At 39.6% G+C, this 19,770-nt stretch overlaps 1 protein-coding gene across 1 annotated transcript; it reads left to right on the forward strand.

Annotated features, from left to right (window-relative positions):
* The first annotated feature begins 4,080 nt into the window (after positions 1-4,080).
* LOC131189294 (ropporin-1) lies at positions 4,081-18,939 on the forward strand. Its single transcript, XM_058165385.1, has 5 exons — positions 4,081-4,196; positions 9,355-9,472; positions 15,279-15,440; positions 16,691-16,866; positions 18,873-18,939. Exons 1-5 carry the CDS (start codon positions 4,081-4,083, stop codon positions 18,937-18,939), a joined length of 639 nt encoding a protein of 212 aa, XP_058021368.1.
* Positions 18,940-19,770: the final 831 nt, after the last annotated feature.

Raw genomic sequence — 19,770 nt, forward strand, 5'->3', positions numbered from 1 at the left:
GCTGAAGACGTATTTATTCTTCCACATGGGACTGGCATAGAATTATTTTATTAGTCTTAATTTTACTGGGGTTTTATGGTTTTAATGTATTTTAATGAAGGGCCAAATTGAATAAGTTTTTTAATATTGGTTTTATTTGTATTGTATCTATTTATTGTTTTTTACTTGGCTGTGAACTGCCCTGAGTCCTTTGGGAGAAGGGCGGTATAGAAATTAAATTATTATTATTATTATTATTATTATTATTATTATTATTATTATTATTATTATTATTATTATTATTATTATTATTGCTGGACAGGTTTCTGAACTGATGGAGTTCTTTAATTTTCCAAAGTGTTCAGCTGCAGAGATTCACTCCAACATGTTCCCTTGTAGTTCAGGGTGCAGAGAATGCAGTGTGCCAGAATCTCTTCTCTGGGACCTCAGAGGAACTCAGAATTAACCCGCCTCTTTCATATGTGGGATGCTTTTGTAGACTTTAAGAAGAAAAACGAGTGGTTGAATTTTGCAGGCATTTTATTGATTTGATTTATATGCTGCCCATCTTGTTATCCAGAATATTCAAGGCATCATCCTTTTCATCTCCAAGCCTTGTAATCCCATCAATACTTGAGGTCCTAACTCTAGCCAAACCCCATTGCACCCTTCAGCCAATGGTCGCTGCATGCACCTGCCAAGCAACTAGGCATTTTAGGGTCATTTTCAACCAGCTAGGCAAATATTTTCCAGATATTCTTTGTTTCCTCCCAAGCATTATGGAAAATTGAGTGTAACAATGTGTGGCTTTTCACATTTCATCAAGACTGTCAGCTTGACCAGAAAAATCCATCAGCCAAACCATCCTTCCTCCTTCAAAAGGCAGCCTTGGCCACAATTCTCTCCCTGGCCTAATTTGGAAACCTCTTCTAAGGCAAATCCTAGACTGCCACAGCGGCCACCAGAATACCTCAGCCCACAGTAATGCTGCCATCTCCTTTTTTCCCTCCAAGTGATCCTGTTTTCCTTTGCATCACAATTCTTCTTCCTTGTCCTCTTTGTTAAATCCCTGCCTTTCCCCTGAATCATCCTCTCAGTCAGGATTCCCAAATGCCAATTGGTCCTTAGATGGCACAGAATGCACCCAACTATTTTTTTTACTGTGTTTTCCCGAAAATAAAAACCTGTCTTATATTTTTTGAATGCCGAAATAAGCGCTTGGCCTTATTTACAGGGAGGTCTTGTTATTTTGGGGCACGTGGAGCAATACGGGCTCCTCTTGCCGTCTTACTTGATTTCCAGCTCTGTCTCCCTAACCCTAACCAGAGGAAATGGCGGGAACCGGCTATGCATGCGTTTAAATATTTTTGGGGAGGGCTAATTTTCAGGGAGGGCTTATTTTTGAGGGGGGATTATTTTCAGGGAGGGGCTTATTTTAGTGCATGCGCTCAAAAGCCCGATTGGGCTTACTATCAAGGGATGCCTTATTTTCAGGGAAACACGGCAGTAAGGTTAAAAGTTGGGGGGCTGGTCACAACACAAAGTCTAGGGCACATAGATGTCTTCGCCATATTAAAAGCCCTGCCTTGCTTGCTGAGCATTCCACAAGTCTTTCTCCTGACTGGTTGCAAGAGCAGCTGACAGAATCAGGCCCTTTGTGAGGTACAGTCTCAGTTGCTAGGATACCTAGAGCTGCAGTTAAACAAACGCCCCAGTCCTGACTTAATGCAAGGGCCCATCGTGAGTGGGAGCTGCGTGAAGATCCCGATTGAGCCTGGTGTGACTGTCCCAAAACAGCAGCTGGGCACTCTTCGCAAAGAGGCTGAGACATCTCAGCCTCTGGTAATTGAGGAAACTGGCCATCTGGATCAAATTCTTAATCTGCTTTGCTTCTCCCTGAAAGTAAAAGAACCTGCTGGATGCAAAGCTTGAGGAGGGATTTATCATTGGGGGACAGTATGCCGAGGTTTTGGAACAGCTGCCAGGGTCTGGATAGGATTAAGGTAGACAGGTTGTTGAGAATGGGATAGAGCACCCGGAAATGGGCAAATGGGCAAGAGTAAATGGATCATACTAAGTAGGCACTGAAAAAAAACTATTTCTGCAAAAATCACTTCATCCATATTGCACCATATTCTTCATTTTCTTGAGTACCATCTTTCTTTTAGGTATCTTTAGGATCGCTGTAGGGTTGGGTGATTGCTGCATGCAGTCATCCAAACTCATCATTCAGATTTTGTGGATTCCAGTTTTCTCAATCACAAACCAAATCATAACATGTATCTGGAAGTAGACGATGTTTTCTGTAGAAAGGAAATAGCAACTGGCTTTTGCAATGTGCATAAAAGCAGAATGTGTTCTCTTTTTCCCCACTTTAAACCCAATTATTAGTATCCTTCTTTGTAGCAAGTATTGGGATAATCCACTCATCATCATTTCAGCATCTGGAGAGTACAAGATCCATTCAAGAAGCTTTACATCTTTTAGTTTAGAGGTATATTTGTCTGAGAAGACTATTTCTTCAACAGGAACATAGCTAGTCATGGTAATAACTGTATACTTTTTCCTTTTTAGTAAACCTGAAAGCACTGTTTCATATATTCATATAATCATTTCTGCATACCTACTTTTGATCCACATTCCTCTCCATAAAACTATTCCATCCAAGCAGCTGCAGCAAATTTCAAAAATTATTCCTCCTGTTTATTTTAGATCTTGTTGCAATTCCACCTATACAGCTTAAACAAAAACCCCATTTTTCCTTTTGACAACTGCAGGAATTTCAATAGCCCTTTACATAATCGATTAATCTAAAATATTTTGAAAGGGGATTAAAGTGTGACAAAAGGAGATATTTCACAGACAGAATACTTGAAAGGTTATGCAAAGTTTCAAATCTGAATGATTATGAAAGCAAAAAAAATTAAATGAAATTTCATTTCATTTAAATTAAAACCAAGCAGGAAAACAAATGGGTAAGAATTATCACATCGCTTTATGAGATTTTTTCTCTTTTATTGATTTAGTTTATTTTCAATAATTAATTAGGTGCCAGCAAGTTGAGTGAAACTTATGGTGATTGTATGGACAGATGCTTGCCATCTTAGCCTGTTTTCAGTAAATAAATTGTAGCTCTTCTAAGGACTTACAGTTCTGTAAGTTCTTTGATCTTGTCCGTCCACTTTAGTCATTTTTTCTGCTTTTAATAATGTTGCCAAGTTTACCAACTTTTCCACCTCCATACTTCACAAATCTAAAATATGTGAACTTCTGCTTGTTGTTCATCAAATCCTCAAGGAAAAATTGCCTACAGCGCATGTATGTGGTTCACTAGTTTGTGGTTCAGTATGCTGTGAGTAACACAGGCAATGGGACTTTCTGCATTATAAGTTTGCTATCATTGTGTTAGACATCCATTATTTTAGGGATCAATCAATAAGATGAAATACAAAAACATTGTAACGGTGGCCATGTTCTTCAGTAAGCCAGACTGGCTGGGTTCTCATAACGCTGAACTTACAGGGAAGTTATTTAGTACGTTGTCAAAACCAAACCATGGGATCAGTTCAGTATCCCATGCAAAACTAGAAATTTTAATTAAATAAACCATGAATATACATGTTCAGCAAGTACAGTGTTTGGTGAATAGCTATTAAGGGTAGAAAAGATATATCCTTCTTTACACCTAGTTGTAGGAGTTCATGTTTTGCAAACCAGACTTTTTCAGTTACGGTTCTGTTTGTGTGTAATAGGTAGTTTGATCCAGAATTTATTCTGATGAATTAAATCAAGCTAAAATATAATCTGTAGCTTTAATAGCAAGAACTGGGCTGTCTCTTAAAAGCATATTTGGGTACCTCAGTAATCTGCATTATAGCAATATTCCATGAAAGTGTATACGGAACATGGAAATGATCTCTCTTGCTCCTAAATCTTCACAAGGACTCTGAACATCAGTTTGGCTTATGCAGATCATACGCATGTGGACTCTGCAATGTCTTTCACAATCAGGATTCTGTACTTTGTAGATTTCTTAATAGTTGTTATTCTATATAAACAAGGTTTCCGAAATTGCTGTTTTTCCTAACAGGCACAATAATTATGCCGCAGACAGATAAACAAGTATGTATTCCTCCAGAGCTTCCAGATTTGCTGAAGCAGTTTACAAAAGCTGCTATTCGGACTCAGCCTCCAGACCTGATTCAATGGTCTTCTGAGTAAGTTGAATATTTTTGCCACTTCAGCATCCTGCTTATTTAAAAGTTACTCAAGCCTAAATTGTATTGGTTATACCAGGGGTCTGCAATCTTGGCTTTGCTTTGCTGGCTGAGGAACTCTGGGAGTTGAAGTCCACAAGTCTTAAAAGAGCCAAGTTTGCAGACCCCTGGGTTATACTATCTTGCATGTCATTTTTATATGTTCTGCATTTACTACTCTCACTCTCTCACACACAAAACACACACACTATCCCATATTGTACACTTCTAGATACTTATTTAGCATATACTATACTGTAATTTTCAGATATACATCCTACTGCATCATACATTTTAACATTTGCTATGCATCAAGTCTTTAAATCAACAACATAATTTACAACATATACAGTTCAAACATTCACATCCCCAAAGGGCCTCTGGTGGCTCAGACTGCTAAGACAGTCTGTTATTAACACAGCTGCTTGCAATTACTGCAGGTTCAAGTCCCACCAGGCCCAAGGTTGACTCAGCCTTCCATCCTTTATAAGATAGGTAAAATGAGGACCCAGATTGTTGGGGGGCAATAAGTTGACTTTGTATATAATATACAAATGGATGAAGACTATTGCTTAACATAGTGTAAGCCGCCATGAGTCTTCGGAGAAGGGCGGGATATAAATGCAAATTTAAAAAAAGGGTACACTTATAATATCATCACAGATATTCTTTACATTTTTACTCATAAACAAACTAAACAGATATTTTAATACAGAATCATTTGCTATCCATGTATTTATTATCAAATATGTTTTACTTCCTTTTTCATTTAATTTTTAATTCATTCAGCAACCAGCTTCCAACTAACTCATTGGTGTATAATATCACAATTTGTACAGAATAGTGTTTGAATGTGCTTGTGATACACACTAGGCAAAATATTCCAAAAACAGACCAATATTTTGTTTGTACTAATAGCAGGGAATGCTGAGTCTTGCATGAGGATGACTAAGGCTATTAACCTACTTATTCCTTATTTATTATTACATTTTAAAATGTGTTCTGAATTCTCTATGGAAGCTGAGGAAGCTGAGTTGTATTACTTTTCTCAAAAAGCAAAAAAGAAAAAATAGCTCAAATTATTTGGAACTTCATAAAATCAGTTATGAATACATTTATTTGAGTATCAGTTATATTCATGTCAGTTTATTCCAGTAGAGTACAGTGCTGGGGATTAGGGCTTTATAAGGCAACAAAAATTCTGATACAAGCCATTTATATTCCAGACTTTTCTTCCTAAAATTATTTCACTGTGCTGAAAATCTCATGGGCAGCCTGAGTGACTCTTGAAAAATGTCTTCACAAGGTTGTGGTAGAGAAGTACCTATATAGTACAAGGGGTTGCTACTGGAAAGAAACATATTTTCCTCCCCCTGCTCTACTCAATAAATACAGAGAAGCCTTGAGTTTTTTAATATTGCCACTTGGATTTTTGGAAGAAGTGCCTTTCCATATTTTCAAATATATTTGTTAACTTCCCTCCCTGATTCCTGCATCATGTAAAAAGCATCTTTGAAGAGAAAATCTTGATTGGAAAAGATAAAACAAGGCAGAATCATGCTTCTGTCTCCCAATGCCACGATTCCAATCCAATACATTTCTACATAATGTAACTTTGGAAGAAAATAACAACCCAGGAGATTTTACAGTGCACACCATACTTTTGCAGAGGGGGAGGGTTCCCTCACTTTCAGTGACCTTTATTTTACAGTTTATTTTATTTATTTTATTTATTTATTTTATTTGATTTTTATACCGCCCTTCTCCCAAAGGACTCAGGGCGGTGTACAGGCGAAAGTAAAAAATGAACAATACAATATACAATTTAAAATGCAAGTTAAAAAACTTATTATAATCAGCCTAAGAACTTTAAAATATATAAAAAAACTAAAACCCCAATTTAAAATTAATAATAAGAAATTTAAAATCGATAAAACTTAAGCCAGCCCTGCGCGAATAAAAAGATGTGTCTTCAGTTCGCGGCGAAAGGTCCGAAGGTCCGGTATTTGGCGTAAACCCGGGGGAAGCTCATTCCAGAGTGTGGGAGCCCCCACAGAGAAGGACCTTCCCCTGGGGGCCGCCAGCCGACATTGCTTGGCGGACGGCACCCTGAGAAGTCCCTCTCTGTGAGAGCGTACGGGTCGGTGGGAGGCATGCGGTAACAGCAGGCGGTCCCGTAAGTACCCAGGCCCTAAGCCATGGAGCTCTTTAAAGGTAGTAACCAAAACCTTAAAGTGCACTCGGAAGGCCACAGGTAGCCAGTGCAGTCTGCGCGCAGCTGCATTCTGGACTAACTGAAGCCTCCGAGTGCACCTCAAGGGGAGCCCCCTGTAGAGAGCATTACAATAATCCAAGCGAGAGGTAACGAGCGCATGAGTGACTGTGCACAAGGCATCCCGATCAAGGAAGGGGTGCAACTGCCGAACCAGGCGAACCTGGTGGAAGGCCCTCCTGGAGACGGCCGTCAAATGATCTTCAAACGACAGCCGTTCATCCAGGAGGACACCTAAGTTGCGCACCCTATCCTTTGGGGCCAGTAACTCGCCTCCAATAATGAATCGGGATGCCGGCATCCACAGCCACTCCGTCTTGGAGGGATTAAGCTTGAGCCTGTTTCTCCCCATCCAGACCCGTACGGCTTCCAAACACCGGGACAGCACTTCAACAACTTCATTGGGGTGGCCCGGGGTGGAAAAGTACAGCTGGGTGTCATCAGCGTACTGCTGGTATCTCACCCCGAAGCCACTGATGATCTCGCCCAACGGCTTCATATAGATGTTGAACAGAAGGGGCGAGAGGATCGACTCCTGCGGCACCCCACAAGTGAGGCACCTCGCGGTTGACCTCTGCCCCCCTGTCAACACCGTCTGCGACCGGTCGGAGAGATAGGAGGAGAACCACCGATACACGGTGCCCCCCACTCCCAATCCCCCCAACCGGCGCAGCAAGATACCATGGTCGATGGTATCAAAAGCCGCTGAGAGATCTAATAGGACCAGGGCAGAGGAATAACCCCTGGCCCTGGCCCTCCAGAGATCATCCACCAATGCGACCAAAGCTGTCTCCGTGCTGTATCCAGGTCGGAAGCCGGACTGGAACGGGTCCAGATAGACGGCTTCATCCAGGTAGCGGGGTAGCTGTCGCGCCACAGCACTCTCTACAACCTTCGCAACAAAGCGAAGGTTGGAGACTGGACGATAATTACCCAAAATAGCTGGATCCAAAGAGGGCTTCTTGAGGAGGGGTCTCACCACCGCCTCCTTCAAGGCGGCAGGGAAAACCCCTTCCAACAGAGAAGCGTTGATAATCCTCTGGAGCCAGCCTCGTGTAACCTCCTGAGTGGCCAGTACCAGCCAGGAAGGACACGGGTCCAGTAAACATGTAGTGGCGTGAAGCCTCCCCAACAACCTGTCCACGTCCTCGGGAGCCACAGGGTCAAACTCATCCCAAACGGACTCAACAAGGCGTGCCTCCTCTCCCTCGCTTGGATCATCACAATTTCGGTCCAGACCATCCCGGAGCTGAGCAATTTTATCGTATAGATAACCACTAAACTCCTTGGCACGTCCCTGTAAAGGGTCATCCCGCACCTCCTGATGAAGGAGGGAGCGGGTCACCCGAAACAGGGCGGCCGGGCGGTTATCTGCCGACGCAATGAGGGTGGAGGCGTAGGAACGCCTCGCCTCCCTCATTGCCACTAGGTAGGTCCTAGAATAGGACCTAACTAGTGTCCGATCAGCTTCGGAACGACTGGACCTCCAGGTGCTCTCTAGGCGTCCTCTCCGGCGTTTCATCTCCCTCAGCCCCTCGGAGAACCAAGGGGCCGGACGAGATCTGCGCCGGGTCAGAGGCTGCAAAGGCACAACACGGTCCAAGGCCCCAGCCGCGGCCTGTTCCCAGGCCACAACTAGTTCCTCAGTCGTGCCGTGGGCCAGATCCTCAGGGAATGGCCCAAGCTCCATCAGGAACCTCTCGGGGTCCATCAGGCGCCTGGGACGGAACCAACGTATAGGTTCCGTCTCCCTGCGATGGTGAGCGGCGGTTCGGACGCCTAGGCGAAGGAGAAAATGATTGGACCATGACATTGGTTCAGTTACTAAATCATCTAATTCCAGATCATTTAACCACTATCCAGAGATATAAATCAGATCCAGCGTGCCTCCCCCCATGTGCGTAGGGCCATCATTTACTCGAATCAGGTCCAAGGCCGTCATGGAAGCCTGGAACTCCCAAGCTGCAGTCGATAACAGGCCAGCTGATGGCAGGTTGAAATCCCCCATGACTATAAGTCTGGGGGTCTCAACCGCCACAGCGGCAAGTACCTCCAACAGCTCGGGCAGGGCTGTGGTCACGCAGCAAGGAGCCAGGTATGCGATCAACAAGCCCAACTGATTCCTATGGCCCCACCTCACATAGAGGGATTCACAGCCGGCAATCTGAGGAACAGTGGCCTCCCTCGGCTCTAGATCTTCCTTAATGACAACCGCCACCCCCCCACCCCTGCCTTGGGCCCTCGGCTGATGAAATGCTTGGAAACCTGGAGGGCACAGCTCAACAAGGGGAACCCCCCCCCCTCTGGACCCAACCAGGTCTCCGTAATACCCATAAGGTCCGCGGACTCCCCCTGAATAAGATCGCAGATCAGGGGAGCTTTGTTAACAGTGTTTTATCACCAGTAATTTTAATGTTTTTTCATATAATTTAATTTTCTTGAAGTACTTGATCTGTTCTACGGTACATTATTGGGTGCATTTATAATGTACAAATAATCTTTCATGTCTTTTATCACATTATTATCCATAGAAGCATCAATACTTTCAGACCATGTTCTATTGTTAAAATATGTACTACTTATGTTCACAATTTGTAAGTCACCAATCAAACTTCACTGAGATTTCTTTTTATTATAGCAAAATAAACAATCTTCAAACTAAGAAACACAAAAACTAGCATGTCGAACCTGATGCAAAAGATTTGAAATAAGAATAATTTTAATGTCAACTTAATTACAAATAAGTGGAAGCTTTTGAGTGTCTAAGCAAATCAGACAATGTCTCACGCATATTTATGCTAAGTACTGTTGATAAAAGGAAAACACCTATTTTGTCTTTGTGTGCAGTTATTTTAATGCCATGGCCCGTGGAGAGGCTCCTCCTGTAAGAGAACGAACAGATCGAGTGCCTTTATCAAATTATGCAGAGCTTACTCCAGAGCTCTTGAAGGTCTTACATCAGAGAGTAAGAAATATCTATTTTCCAATTAGAGGCAAGAACATAAGAGATTTGAGTGTTTGTGTCTACACACGTCCAATTACTTTGTGTCTTTTGTTTTTGCTTTTTTAATGAATTTGATTCACCTGCTTTAAAATTAATTTTAGGTGCATTGCCTTTCTTATATACATAGCAATAGCACGTCAACTTATATACCGCTTTACAATGTTTTACAGCCTCTCTAAGCAGTTTACAGAGTCGGCATATTGCCCCCAAAAATCCAGGTCCTCATTTTATACCTCTCGGAAGGATGGAAGGCTGAGTCAACCTTGAGCCTAGTGAGATTTGAACTGCCAAACTGCTGGCAGTCGGCAGTCAGCAGAAGTAGCCTGAAGTACTGCACTCTAACCACTGAGCCACCAAGGCTCTTACATACTACGTAATATACAAGACGTTCTAAGACCATTGCCTAAGGATTAAATAATAGTTCATATTTTAAATATTATTTTAAAAGATTCACAGAGTTCATTAACATTTGTTTAATATCATCTTGTGCAGCTTTTAATATACAGTACAGGAAAGAAATTCTTTTTGCAATTTCCAATTTTGAAAAAGGAAATACATATGAGAACTCACCAAAATTATGTAACAACTTCATAGGAGTTAGCAGCTCATATATAAAACTTGATCATAAGTACCTAAAAGAAATGTAGGAAGGCAGCATTCTAATGTTCTGGGCATCACATGGGCAGATTTGAAGATCAGTACAGATGATCTGTACTCATTAACAGTTTGCATTAATTTGGATCACACATATATGTGTGATCCAAAGAAAAAAAAATACCCTAATAGATGAGAGAATGAATCTGGAAATGTTGACCTCAACACCTGCAACCAATATAATTTTTAACTTTTTTTTACATTGAATCATAAATAATTCTAGCAATTGTATGAGAAACTGTAAGTACAGGTAGTCCTTGACTTACAACAGTTCATTTAGTGATAATTCAAAGTTACAACAGCACCGAAAAAAGTGACTTATGACCGTTTTCACATTTACATTACCATTGCAGCATCCCTGTGATCACGTGATCAAAAGTCAGGCGCTTGGCAACTACCTCATATTTTTGACAGTTGCAGTGTCTTGGGGTCATGTGATCACCTTTAGCAATCTTCGGACGAACAGAGTCAATGGGGAAGCCAGATTAACTTAATACCCACGTTACTAACTTAAGAACTGCAGTGGTTCAAATAATAGCTGTGGCAGGAAAAGTTGTAAAATGGGACAAAACTCATTTAACAAATGTCTCGCTTAGCAAGAGAAATTTTGGCCTCAATTGTGCATTGAGGACTAACTGTACAATAAAACCTAATGGATTCTCAGGTAGTGAATTTTAGATGGATTAGACAAAATTTCTGTTTGGACATCTCATCTGAAATAATGGATATCACATCCAAAGTAGTCCAGTGAGGCCATTAATTTTACCTTAATTTTATGACATCTGCAGCTACATAAATCATTTACAGAAGTTATACCACTTTCCTAACGATATCATCACAAAAATTGTGTAACTGGTTGCAAATCACATACTTGGGAAATAATGAAAATTTGGAAATACCAGACATCTTCGCCATCCAACTAATTCATTAAAAGTTTTACTGGACTTCATCTATACTGACTCACCCTGACTGCCTGAACATTGTTCTTTCTGTAGATATTTCTGGAACAAGGAATTTGTTTCCTTTACACATATTTTGGGAGAGAAAAGAGAAATAATGCCTGAAGCATTTTGTGTATATCTTTTTTTTTGGGGGGGGGGTGTTTTAAAAAAATTTTTAAAGACATACAAACATAAAAAGATCTTTCATTCAAATTTCAATACAATGTGTCGGTGCGTGGATTACATTTTTTGTGCAAAAAAATTATCTATCATTAGCTTATTTAATCATCCATTTTATCATCTAACCATAATCAAATAATTTAATCAATTAATTTCTGCAACAATATTTCTTATCATCCTATTTTATCCATCATTTCAAAAGAACTATATCATTCATTTGTATCAATTCATTATCATCAATAATTTTTAACTTATTAAAAACTAAAGTCTTTTTGTCATAATTTCTTTTCCAACCATTGGTAAAATAAATCCCATACTTTATAAAATTGCTTATCTTCCTGTTCCCTAATTTCAAAGGTCAATTTACTCATTTCTGTACAATCCATTATTTTCCCAATAATTTCATCTTGCAATGGCAATATCTCATTTTTCCAGTTCCTTGCAAATACAATTCTAGCTGCTGTTATTACATTCACGATCAAATATCTCAGTTCTCTAGTATAGGTTTCAAGTATAATTCCCAATAGAAAAAGTTCTGGTTTAAAGTCTATATGTTTCTTTATCATTTTCTCCAACCATGTATGTATTTTAGTCCAATATCTTTTAGCTTCAATGCAAGTACACCACATATGGTAGTAGGATCCAGGTATCTGCTGACATTTCCAACATTTTTCAGATTTATTCTTGAACATTCTAGCTATCCTTGCCGGGGGTAAGTGCCACCTGTAAAACATCTTATACAAATTATCTTTATATGCAGTAGACATTGTCATCCTATAATTTTGTGTCCAGTTTCTGCCATATTTCTAAATCAATACCATGTCCAAAGTTTTTCCCCAAGCTATCAGTCTCTTTTACTTGTTCTTCTAATTTTATCTCTAATAAATAGCTATATAGCTTTCTTATTAGATTGTCATCCGTACCTGTTAAAATTTTATCTAGGTTAGTCAAATTATTATAGAAACCTTCTATTTTTACATCTTTATCATATCTAGAGCATATTTGCAAATATGTAAACTAATTCAATTTTATATCTAGTGTTTCTAGATCCCGAATTGTTTTTAGTTCACCTTTTTCATTTAAGAATTTTGTGTATATCTATGGCCTCCTGGTTTCTAAATCTTATGCTAATGTACATGTATACTATTTGGTTAATTTGGTTAATTTCTTCTTGGAGGTTGTGGGTAGCTTTTAGAGTGGAAAATTCATTCAAAATCCCAATGTTCAATCATAAAGGTCCTTCCTAGAAAACTATGTAGTGCATGTATATCACTATAGCATGTGGAAACACGTATGATTCATCCTGAACAAATCTGGAACTTTTTAAAATTTTGGAAGGTTTGCAAGGCTGGGAGATGAACTTATGTATTTATTTGCTATGATACTTAATTTAATGCTGTAATTCTTATTCAGGACTACCACTGTTGCTTGATATTTTACCAAAAATATACACCCAAAATTAAAATCAGCATTGTTAGTAATAATTATACATATAATTAAAAAGTAAAAGCCAATTTTAAAAAACAAGATTTTAAACCAAAGAAATGTGTCTCCAAATCCCAAAACTGGGATTTTCCAAGTTTATTTTATTTATTTATTTATTGGAATTTGTGATATGAGAACAAGAATAAGGGAATAAAAATACAATGACAGGGACAATAGGCATGTTAGTGCACTTATGCACACTCCCTCTACTGACCACTTAAATATGAAGTAAGGTCCACGGAAGTCCATATGTGACTGAAAGTTGTCATGAAATGAGCTCAGAGCCACTGTAGGAAAATTCTCCCTAGGACAGTAATGGCTAACCTTTTTGCCATTGTGTGCCAAAAGCAGGGAGAGCGCGGTGAGGTCGCGAGCATGCATGCCCACACCCATAATTCAAAGCATCCTGCCCCCCACACATGCATGCACAACCCCTTCCCTACTCCCCCCACTTTTGTCACATGATGGCATGGTGGGCCGAATAGGTCTGTTTTTTGCCCTCCCCAGGCTCCAGAGGCTTTCTTGGAGCCTAGGGAGGGCAAAAATGGCCTTCCCTACAAACACCCTGGAGGTCTCTGGAGGCTGGAAACAGCTCGTTTCCCAACTTCCGGTGGGCTTGGAGGGCCCAAAAATCAGCTGGCCGGAACATGCTGAGTTGGGCAACGCTCACGTGCTCCCAGATACGGCTCTGCGTGCCACCTGTGGCACACGTGCCATAGGTTCGCCATCACGGCCCTAGGATGTTTACTGTGAATAAGGGAGGAGCCTCCTAAAACAGATGTTCTCCCAAGTCTTTTGAACCTGAAACCTATAAGCTTTAAATATAATAAACAGTATATATTTTGCCTTTATCCCAAAATTTGCTGTAATATTTTTAGCATTGATATAATGCTCTCTTTGTAATTCTTCCAAAGACCAATTTGAGAGCAATATCAATTCCAATTTTTACCAGCTCCAGCTCCATGTAAAGAATACTACAATAGTTAATTTTCAAGCTAGCAACACAAGGACCACCATTTTAAAGTCATTTCCTTTTCAGAAGGGATATGATGGTTATATCAACCACAATTGATCAAAAATCCCTGGGCTGTTGCTTCTGTCTGAGAAACCAAAGATGCAAATTCAAAAGTGCTTCCATCCTGCCTACATATTTATTTATTTATTTATTTATTTATTCATACTTTTATACCGCCCTATCTCCCTAGGGACTCAGGGCGGTGTACAGCCATATAAAAAACACATAAATATACAAAGTAAAACATTCATCTAAAAAACTTATTATATAGGCCAAATATTTAAAATAGACATATAAATAATAAAACCCAATTTAAAACCAAATCTAAAATTTAGACATTTAAAATTTAAAACTTTAAATTTAAAATTTAAAAATTTAAATTAAAAATTTAAAAAGGGGCCGGTGAATAGCGCAGGCTGGTAAAGCCTGTTATTAAGAACACAAAGCCTGCAATTACTGCAGGTTCAAGCCCGGCCCAAGGTTGACTCAGCCTTCCATCCTTTATAAGGTAGGTAAAATGAAGACCCAGATTGTTGGGGGGGCAATAAGTTGACTTTGTAAAAATATACAAATAGAATGAGACTATTGCCTTATACACTGTAAGCCGCCCTGAGTCTTCGGAGAAGGGCGGGGTATAAATGTAAACAAACAAAAAAACTCTAGTCCAGTCCTGTGCAGATAAATAGATGTGTCTTAAGCTCGCGGCGGAAGGTCCAAAGGTCAGGAAGTTGACGGAGTCCTGAGGGAAGCTCGTTCCAGAGGGTGGGAGCCCCCACAGAAAAGGCCCTTCCCCTGGGCGTCGCCAGTCGGCACTGCCTGGCCGACGGCACCCTGAGGAGTCCCTCCCTGTGAGAGCGCACGGGCTGGTGGGAGGCATTCGGTGGCAGCAGACGGTCCCGTAAGTAACCCGACCCTATGCCTTAGAATATTCCTTAGAAGAAAACATGGCACCATTCAAAACAGGGACATCTACAATAGGTCTCTTCTCAGTGTATTTCATTTTTTCTTGTTGTTGTTTTTGGTACATACATTGAAATCCATGCCCCAGCAAAAGAGAGGGTCTAGGTATATCTCGAATGCTGAAATAACTTTTGAGATCATACCACAACTGATTTGTTTCATTTCCTTGGATGAAAAGTACTGATCCTTCTGCTTATTTTCGATTTGGGGCCATATTCTGAATGGGGTCTCCTCCAGGCATGGGTATTAATGATGCTAAGCCTTGACAAAGAAATGAGATACATTATGACTTAGTACATTATGTGGAGACCACTCTCATTTTGCTCCTTATGGTATTTCGGTCCCATTCTTTGCTTCAAAACAGTAGTAACACAATTGCAAAAGTGATCAATGGTTACACATATATCCCAATTTCCTTAATAATACCTCAGTTCTGCTATCCTTACAATGCATTTTTAAAACCTTAAGAAATGGTTGCAACTATAAACCCACATTAATTTCTTCACTTATAATGGCTGTTATTTCTTTTCAGGTGGGTGGGAGGCTAATCATCCATGTTGATGAACTAGCCCAGATGTGGAAGGTGCTGAATCTCCCTACAGATTTATTTGAAAGTATCATGAATGTTGGACGTTTTACTGAAGAAATTGAATGGCTCAAGTTTTTAGCTCTGGCCTGTAGCTCTCTTGGAGTTGTAAGCTTATTTTTTTTAGTTGTTTCCTTTTCTTTTGATGTCTAGCATGTTTGCAGTATTTAAATTCTCGGTAGGTGATTTGTCTGTTCTTTATAGTATAATAAATCGTACATCTTTAAGATTTTTAAACACTCTTCCCTGAAACTGCTTGTCCAATATTACTTAGCATTTTAGATTTAGTCAATAGTCAGGATACTTTAAGAGAAGAGCCATGTTAATCTATAGAAACCAAAAAATCAAATTGATTTTCTGATTAACACATATTAACAAACATTTACTTTAGTGAGTCACTGCACCAGATGCATGGAATGGCTAAAAAGATGTAGGATTTAAATTAAGATGAGGGGAGTGAATGGAAGATAGGTTGTTTATGCAGATGTATGACAGTTTACAAATATCTCCCCACCATCTTATCCTGATTTAAATTCTATTTTTTGTCATTCCATGAATCTAATGAAGTAAACTTTCGTTAAGAAAGCTTAGGCCTTTTAATAACATTTGTTAATCTGAAAAAAATGCTTCAAGGCACCTTCTGACCAAAATCAGGAGGAGGATAATCTAGTCTGGAAAAAAAATGAGATCAGGCCTCATTTGGTGAGCTTATTTAGGTTGCCCAGAGCTTCTTCTATCAAGATCATCCATTTTAATAAGGAATTTGGTCTTCAGTAGGTTATACTGAAGATCTGTTGTAAATATGCAAAATCTTGGAAGCTATACAAATTTCCAAACCTTATTTATAGTGAATTAATTGAATTATGTGTGTTTCATATTAATATAAAGATATTTAAAATTAAACTGCATCCCTGAGCTTCCTATCATGGTATCTATTAGTTTCTCCAATCGATTTTGTACCTGCATCTTGTTTACACAACACTGTCCTTTATTTTCACAATAATGCTGTTAACAGAATCTCTAACTCGTTTCACTGGCACGTTCGGATCATAGTGTTGGATCTCTTTGGCAGTATTGGAGGAGATGGGCAGGAAGGGGATTGGATACTTGGAAAGGAATACTTGCCATTTCACTATGGTGGATGTAGCCAATCAGAAAAAAACAAAAACAAATGAAAAGCACCAAGGAATCATCTAATGCCAAAGGCTTCATAATTATAGGCTCCATTCTAGCCCTGCCTAACCTATCACAGAATTTTGAATTCCCAAGGTATTTTTTGCAGGATAGTTGAGTTACACGTGTGATGACTACTCGCTCAGTTATTAATACTAATAAATGTCATATCTTTTCGAAAACAGACTATTGCAAAAACTCTGAAGATAATATGCGAAGTTTTATCTAACGAGAATGAAAGTGGTCCAGCTCGTATCCCTTTCAGTACTTTCCAGTTTCTCTACACTTATATTGCGGAAGTGGATGGAGAAATCTCCGCATCTCATGTCAGTCGAATGCTGAATTATATTGAACAAGAGATGTAAGTAATACTGATACATAAGGTAAATGTCAAAGAGATGTAGCTTATGTTAGCAATAACATTTATTTAAATAAGAAATAACTGTATAGACCAATGCCCCCCCCCCCAACCTTTTGGGCACCAGGAACCAGTTCTGTGGAAAGAGTTTTTTCCAGGGACTGAAGGAGGTGTGGTTTTGTGCACTGCCTACATCCCACGGATGAGGTTTTGCTTGTTTGTGAGGCCCGGTTTCTGGCATGCTGTGCCCCGGTGCTGGTCCATGGCCTGGGGATTGGTAACCCCTGATATAGACTGCTTCTCCTAATTGACATGCAGATCCATTTTTGAATGTTACTCAGTAACTTGGAGAACTCCCTGCACATCTTTTACCCCACATTTAATTGGCATTGGTATTCAGTGGTGGTTTTCAGCTATGCTTGTCACCTAGTGCCAATCCAATTAACTTTTCCGCTAGCTTTCAATTTTGCTCCAAAGGTTTGGAGGACTTCCCCAAAATAGGAGGAGGGCATGGAAGGAGAGACGAAATAAAGGGCCCAGGGAAAGTGAGGCCCCATTCTGTAAGCAAGAGTTAGAATGAACAGTAGTCATCTGCAATGCAAGCAAGACTTCTATCATTACACTTTCTAAAAACTATTTTTGAATTTTAACTTTTTAAATCTGGCTTGATACAGAACAACGATGTTATCTAGACAGGTCTCAGTTTAGGAGATGATCGAGAGATATAGAATTTGCTACTTCTTGTCTACAGCTAAAGAGTCAACTATTCTTAGATGACCTATGCTTAATGTAGTTATAAAATCAGTGTCCTGATACTAAATTACTTTGCTAGTTCCTAAGAAATTTTACAAAATCCCTTCCAACAATCCATATCCCAAAAAATATGGGTATGTATTTAAGAACTCATAATCATAATCAGGTGAGCTTTTTATCAGGTGCGCCTGATTCGCCAGTTGCGTCCCTTTCTTGACCGGGATTCCCTTTGCATGGTCACTCATGCCCTTGTCACTTCCCGCCTGGACTACTGCAATGCTCTCTACATGGGGCTCCCCTTGAAGAGCACAGGAGGCTCCAACTGGTCCAGAATGCAGCTGCACAGGTTATAGAAGGGGCACCGCGATGCTCCCATATAACACCTCTCCTGAGCAACCTGCACTGGTTGCCGGTGGTCTTCCGGGTGCAATTCAAGGTGTTGGTTATCACCTTTAAATTGCTCCATGGCACAGGACCGGGTTACTTACAGGACCGCCTACTGCCACCTATAGCCTCCCATCGGCCTGTGCGCTCCCATAGGGAGGGCCTCCTCAGGGTGCCGTAAGTCAAACAATGTCGACTGGCGACCCCCAGGGGGAGGGCCTTCTCTGTGGGGGCTCCAGCCTATGGAATGAGTTTGCTCCGGGGTTGCGACAACTCCCCGACCTCTGGTCTTTTAAACGCGAGCTCAAGACTTTTTTATTCCACCGTGCGGGGCTAGCTTGATGAAATTTTAAGTGGGGTTTTAGGACTGTTTTACTTTAGTTTTAATTTTAATTGGCCATTTTATAATCAGTTTTTTAATACGCTTTTTAATTTTTGTCTATGTGCATGTTGTTTTTACTTGGCTGTGCACCGCCCTGAGTCCTTCAGGAGAAGGGTGGTATAAAAATCTAGTAAATAAATTAATTAATTAATTAATTAATTAATTAATTAAATAAATAAATAAATAAATAAATAAATAAATAATCAGAAACTAAGAGAGGAGATGGCTTCCATGCAGATATCCTGAAGTTTATATGGTAATAATTTAAAGATAAATAGGGGAAGAGAAGACTTAGAGGATGCGAAAGACTGATCAGGGCAAAACCTACCTTGAGTATAGTTTCTGCCTGATTGAAAACAAAAAAACTGGAATCAAGACAATACAGAAAGAAAAAGGATGTTGCTACAACTTTATGTCAGAAACATATAGAGTATGTGTTTCATAAGCAAGAGTACCACTAAGCCATTTTTTCCCCATGTTTCCCATACAGCATTGGGCCAGACGGCTTGATCAAGGTGACTGATTTTACCCAGAATCCTCGAGTAAGGCTGGAGTAGATTCTCAGTACATCATACACTATCAATGTTAGATGGAGGAAGAAACAGAGAATAGAATGACTTAAACAAATAGGCCAACCTCTCAGTCACTTTTTCCCTTTGTGTCTGTTAATAAACAGTTTGGTAAAGCAACCACTAAGAAAGATGAAAACATAGATTGAGAAGGTGCCAGTAAAATACAGTACAGTCTATTGTTAATTTTATAGTGTTTTGATATACACGCGTCCACCCAAATAAATATCACAGACTACCAAAGAGTATAAACCTATTGAATATATTTGAGGTCCATCCTTCTCCCCTCTTTTTGCATTTCAAATTATCTGGCATTGCCATGCAAACATGTTGGGAATTTCAAAACTTTTATTTACAGAAGAATATTAGGATTTTTCCCAAGGTGTCTACAATTATAGAAAGAAAACTTGGAATCAGTTTGTAAGCTTGTTTTTCTAATACTTCTAAGTGACTATTCTATTATCATTTATTCAAATATAATGGTTTAAAAGTTCCTCATATTTAAAACTTTTATGGGCTCTCTCCATATAGCAGCATTTTGCGAGGATATTATTTTATTTAAAAGATTTATAGAGCTACTCATTTTAGAGTTAACTCTGGGCAGTTTTATAGCAACAATTGTATTGGTTTTCCCTATTTTTATGTACTGTGAAACAATAGCATATAAATAGTGCTGCAGTTGTTTTCCACAGTAAATCCTTTTAACCAATAAAACAACTTCTGATGATTTCATGCCAAACTAGAGAAGCTAGAGAAGAAAAAGTAATTCTTCTAAATGCTCTGCCTGAATCACAAATTCACAACAAAAATTGGAATGGA

Source organism: Ahaetulla prasina, chromosome 1 (genome assembly GCF_028640845.1).
Source record: "Ahaetulla prasina isolate Xishuangbanna chromosome 1, ASM2864084v1, whole genome shotgun sequence".
Lineage (NCBI taxonomy): Eukaryota > Metazoa > Chordata > Lepidosauria > Squamata > Colubridae > Ahaetulla > Ahaetulla prasina.

Bases quoted from the DNA above. Each gene is read 5' to 3' on its own strand.
- LOC131189294 (XM_058165385.1), top strand. From the start codon at position 4,081: ATGCCGCAGACAGATAAACAAGTATGTATTCCTCCAGAGCTTCCAGAT. The intron at 9,473-15,278 runs GTAAGAAATATC...ATTTCTTTTCAG, and splicing joins TGAAGGTCTTACATCAGAGA to GTGGGTGGGAGGCTAATCAT. The intron at 16,867-18,872 runs GTAAGTAATACT...TTTCCCATACAG, and splicing joins AATTATATTGAACAAGAGAT to CATTGGGCCAGACGGCTTGA.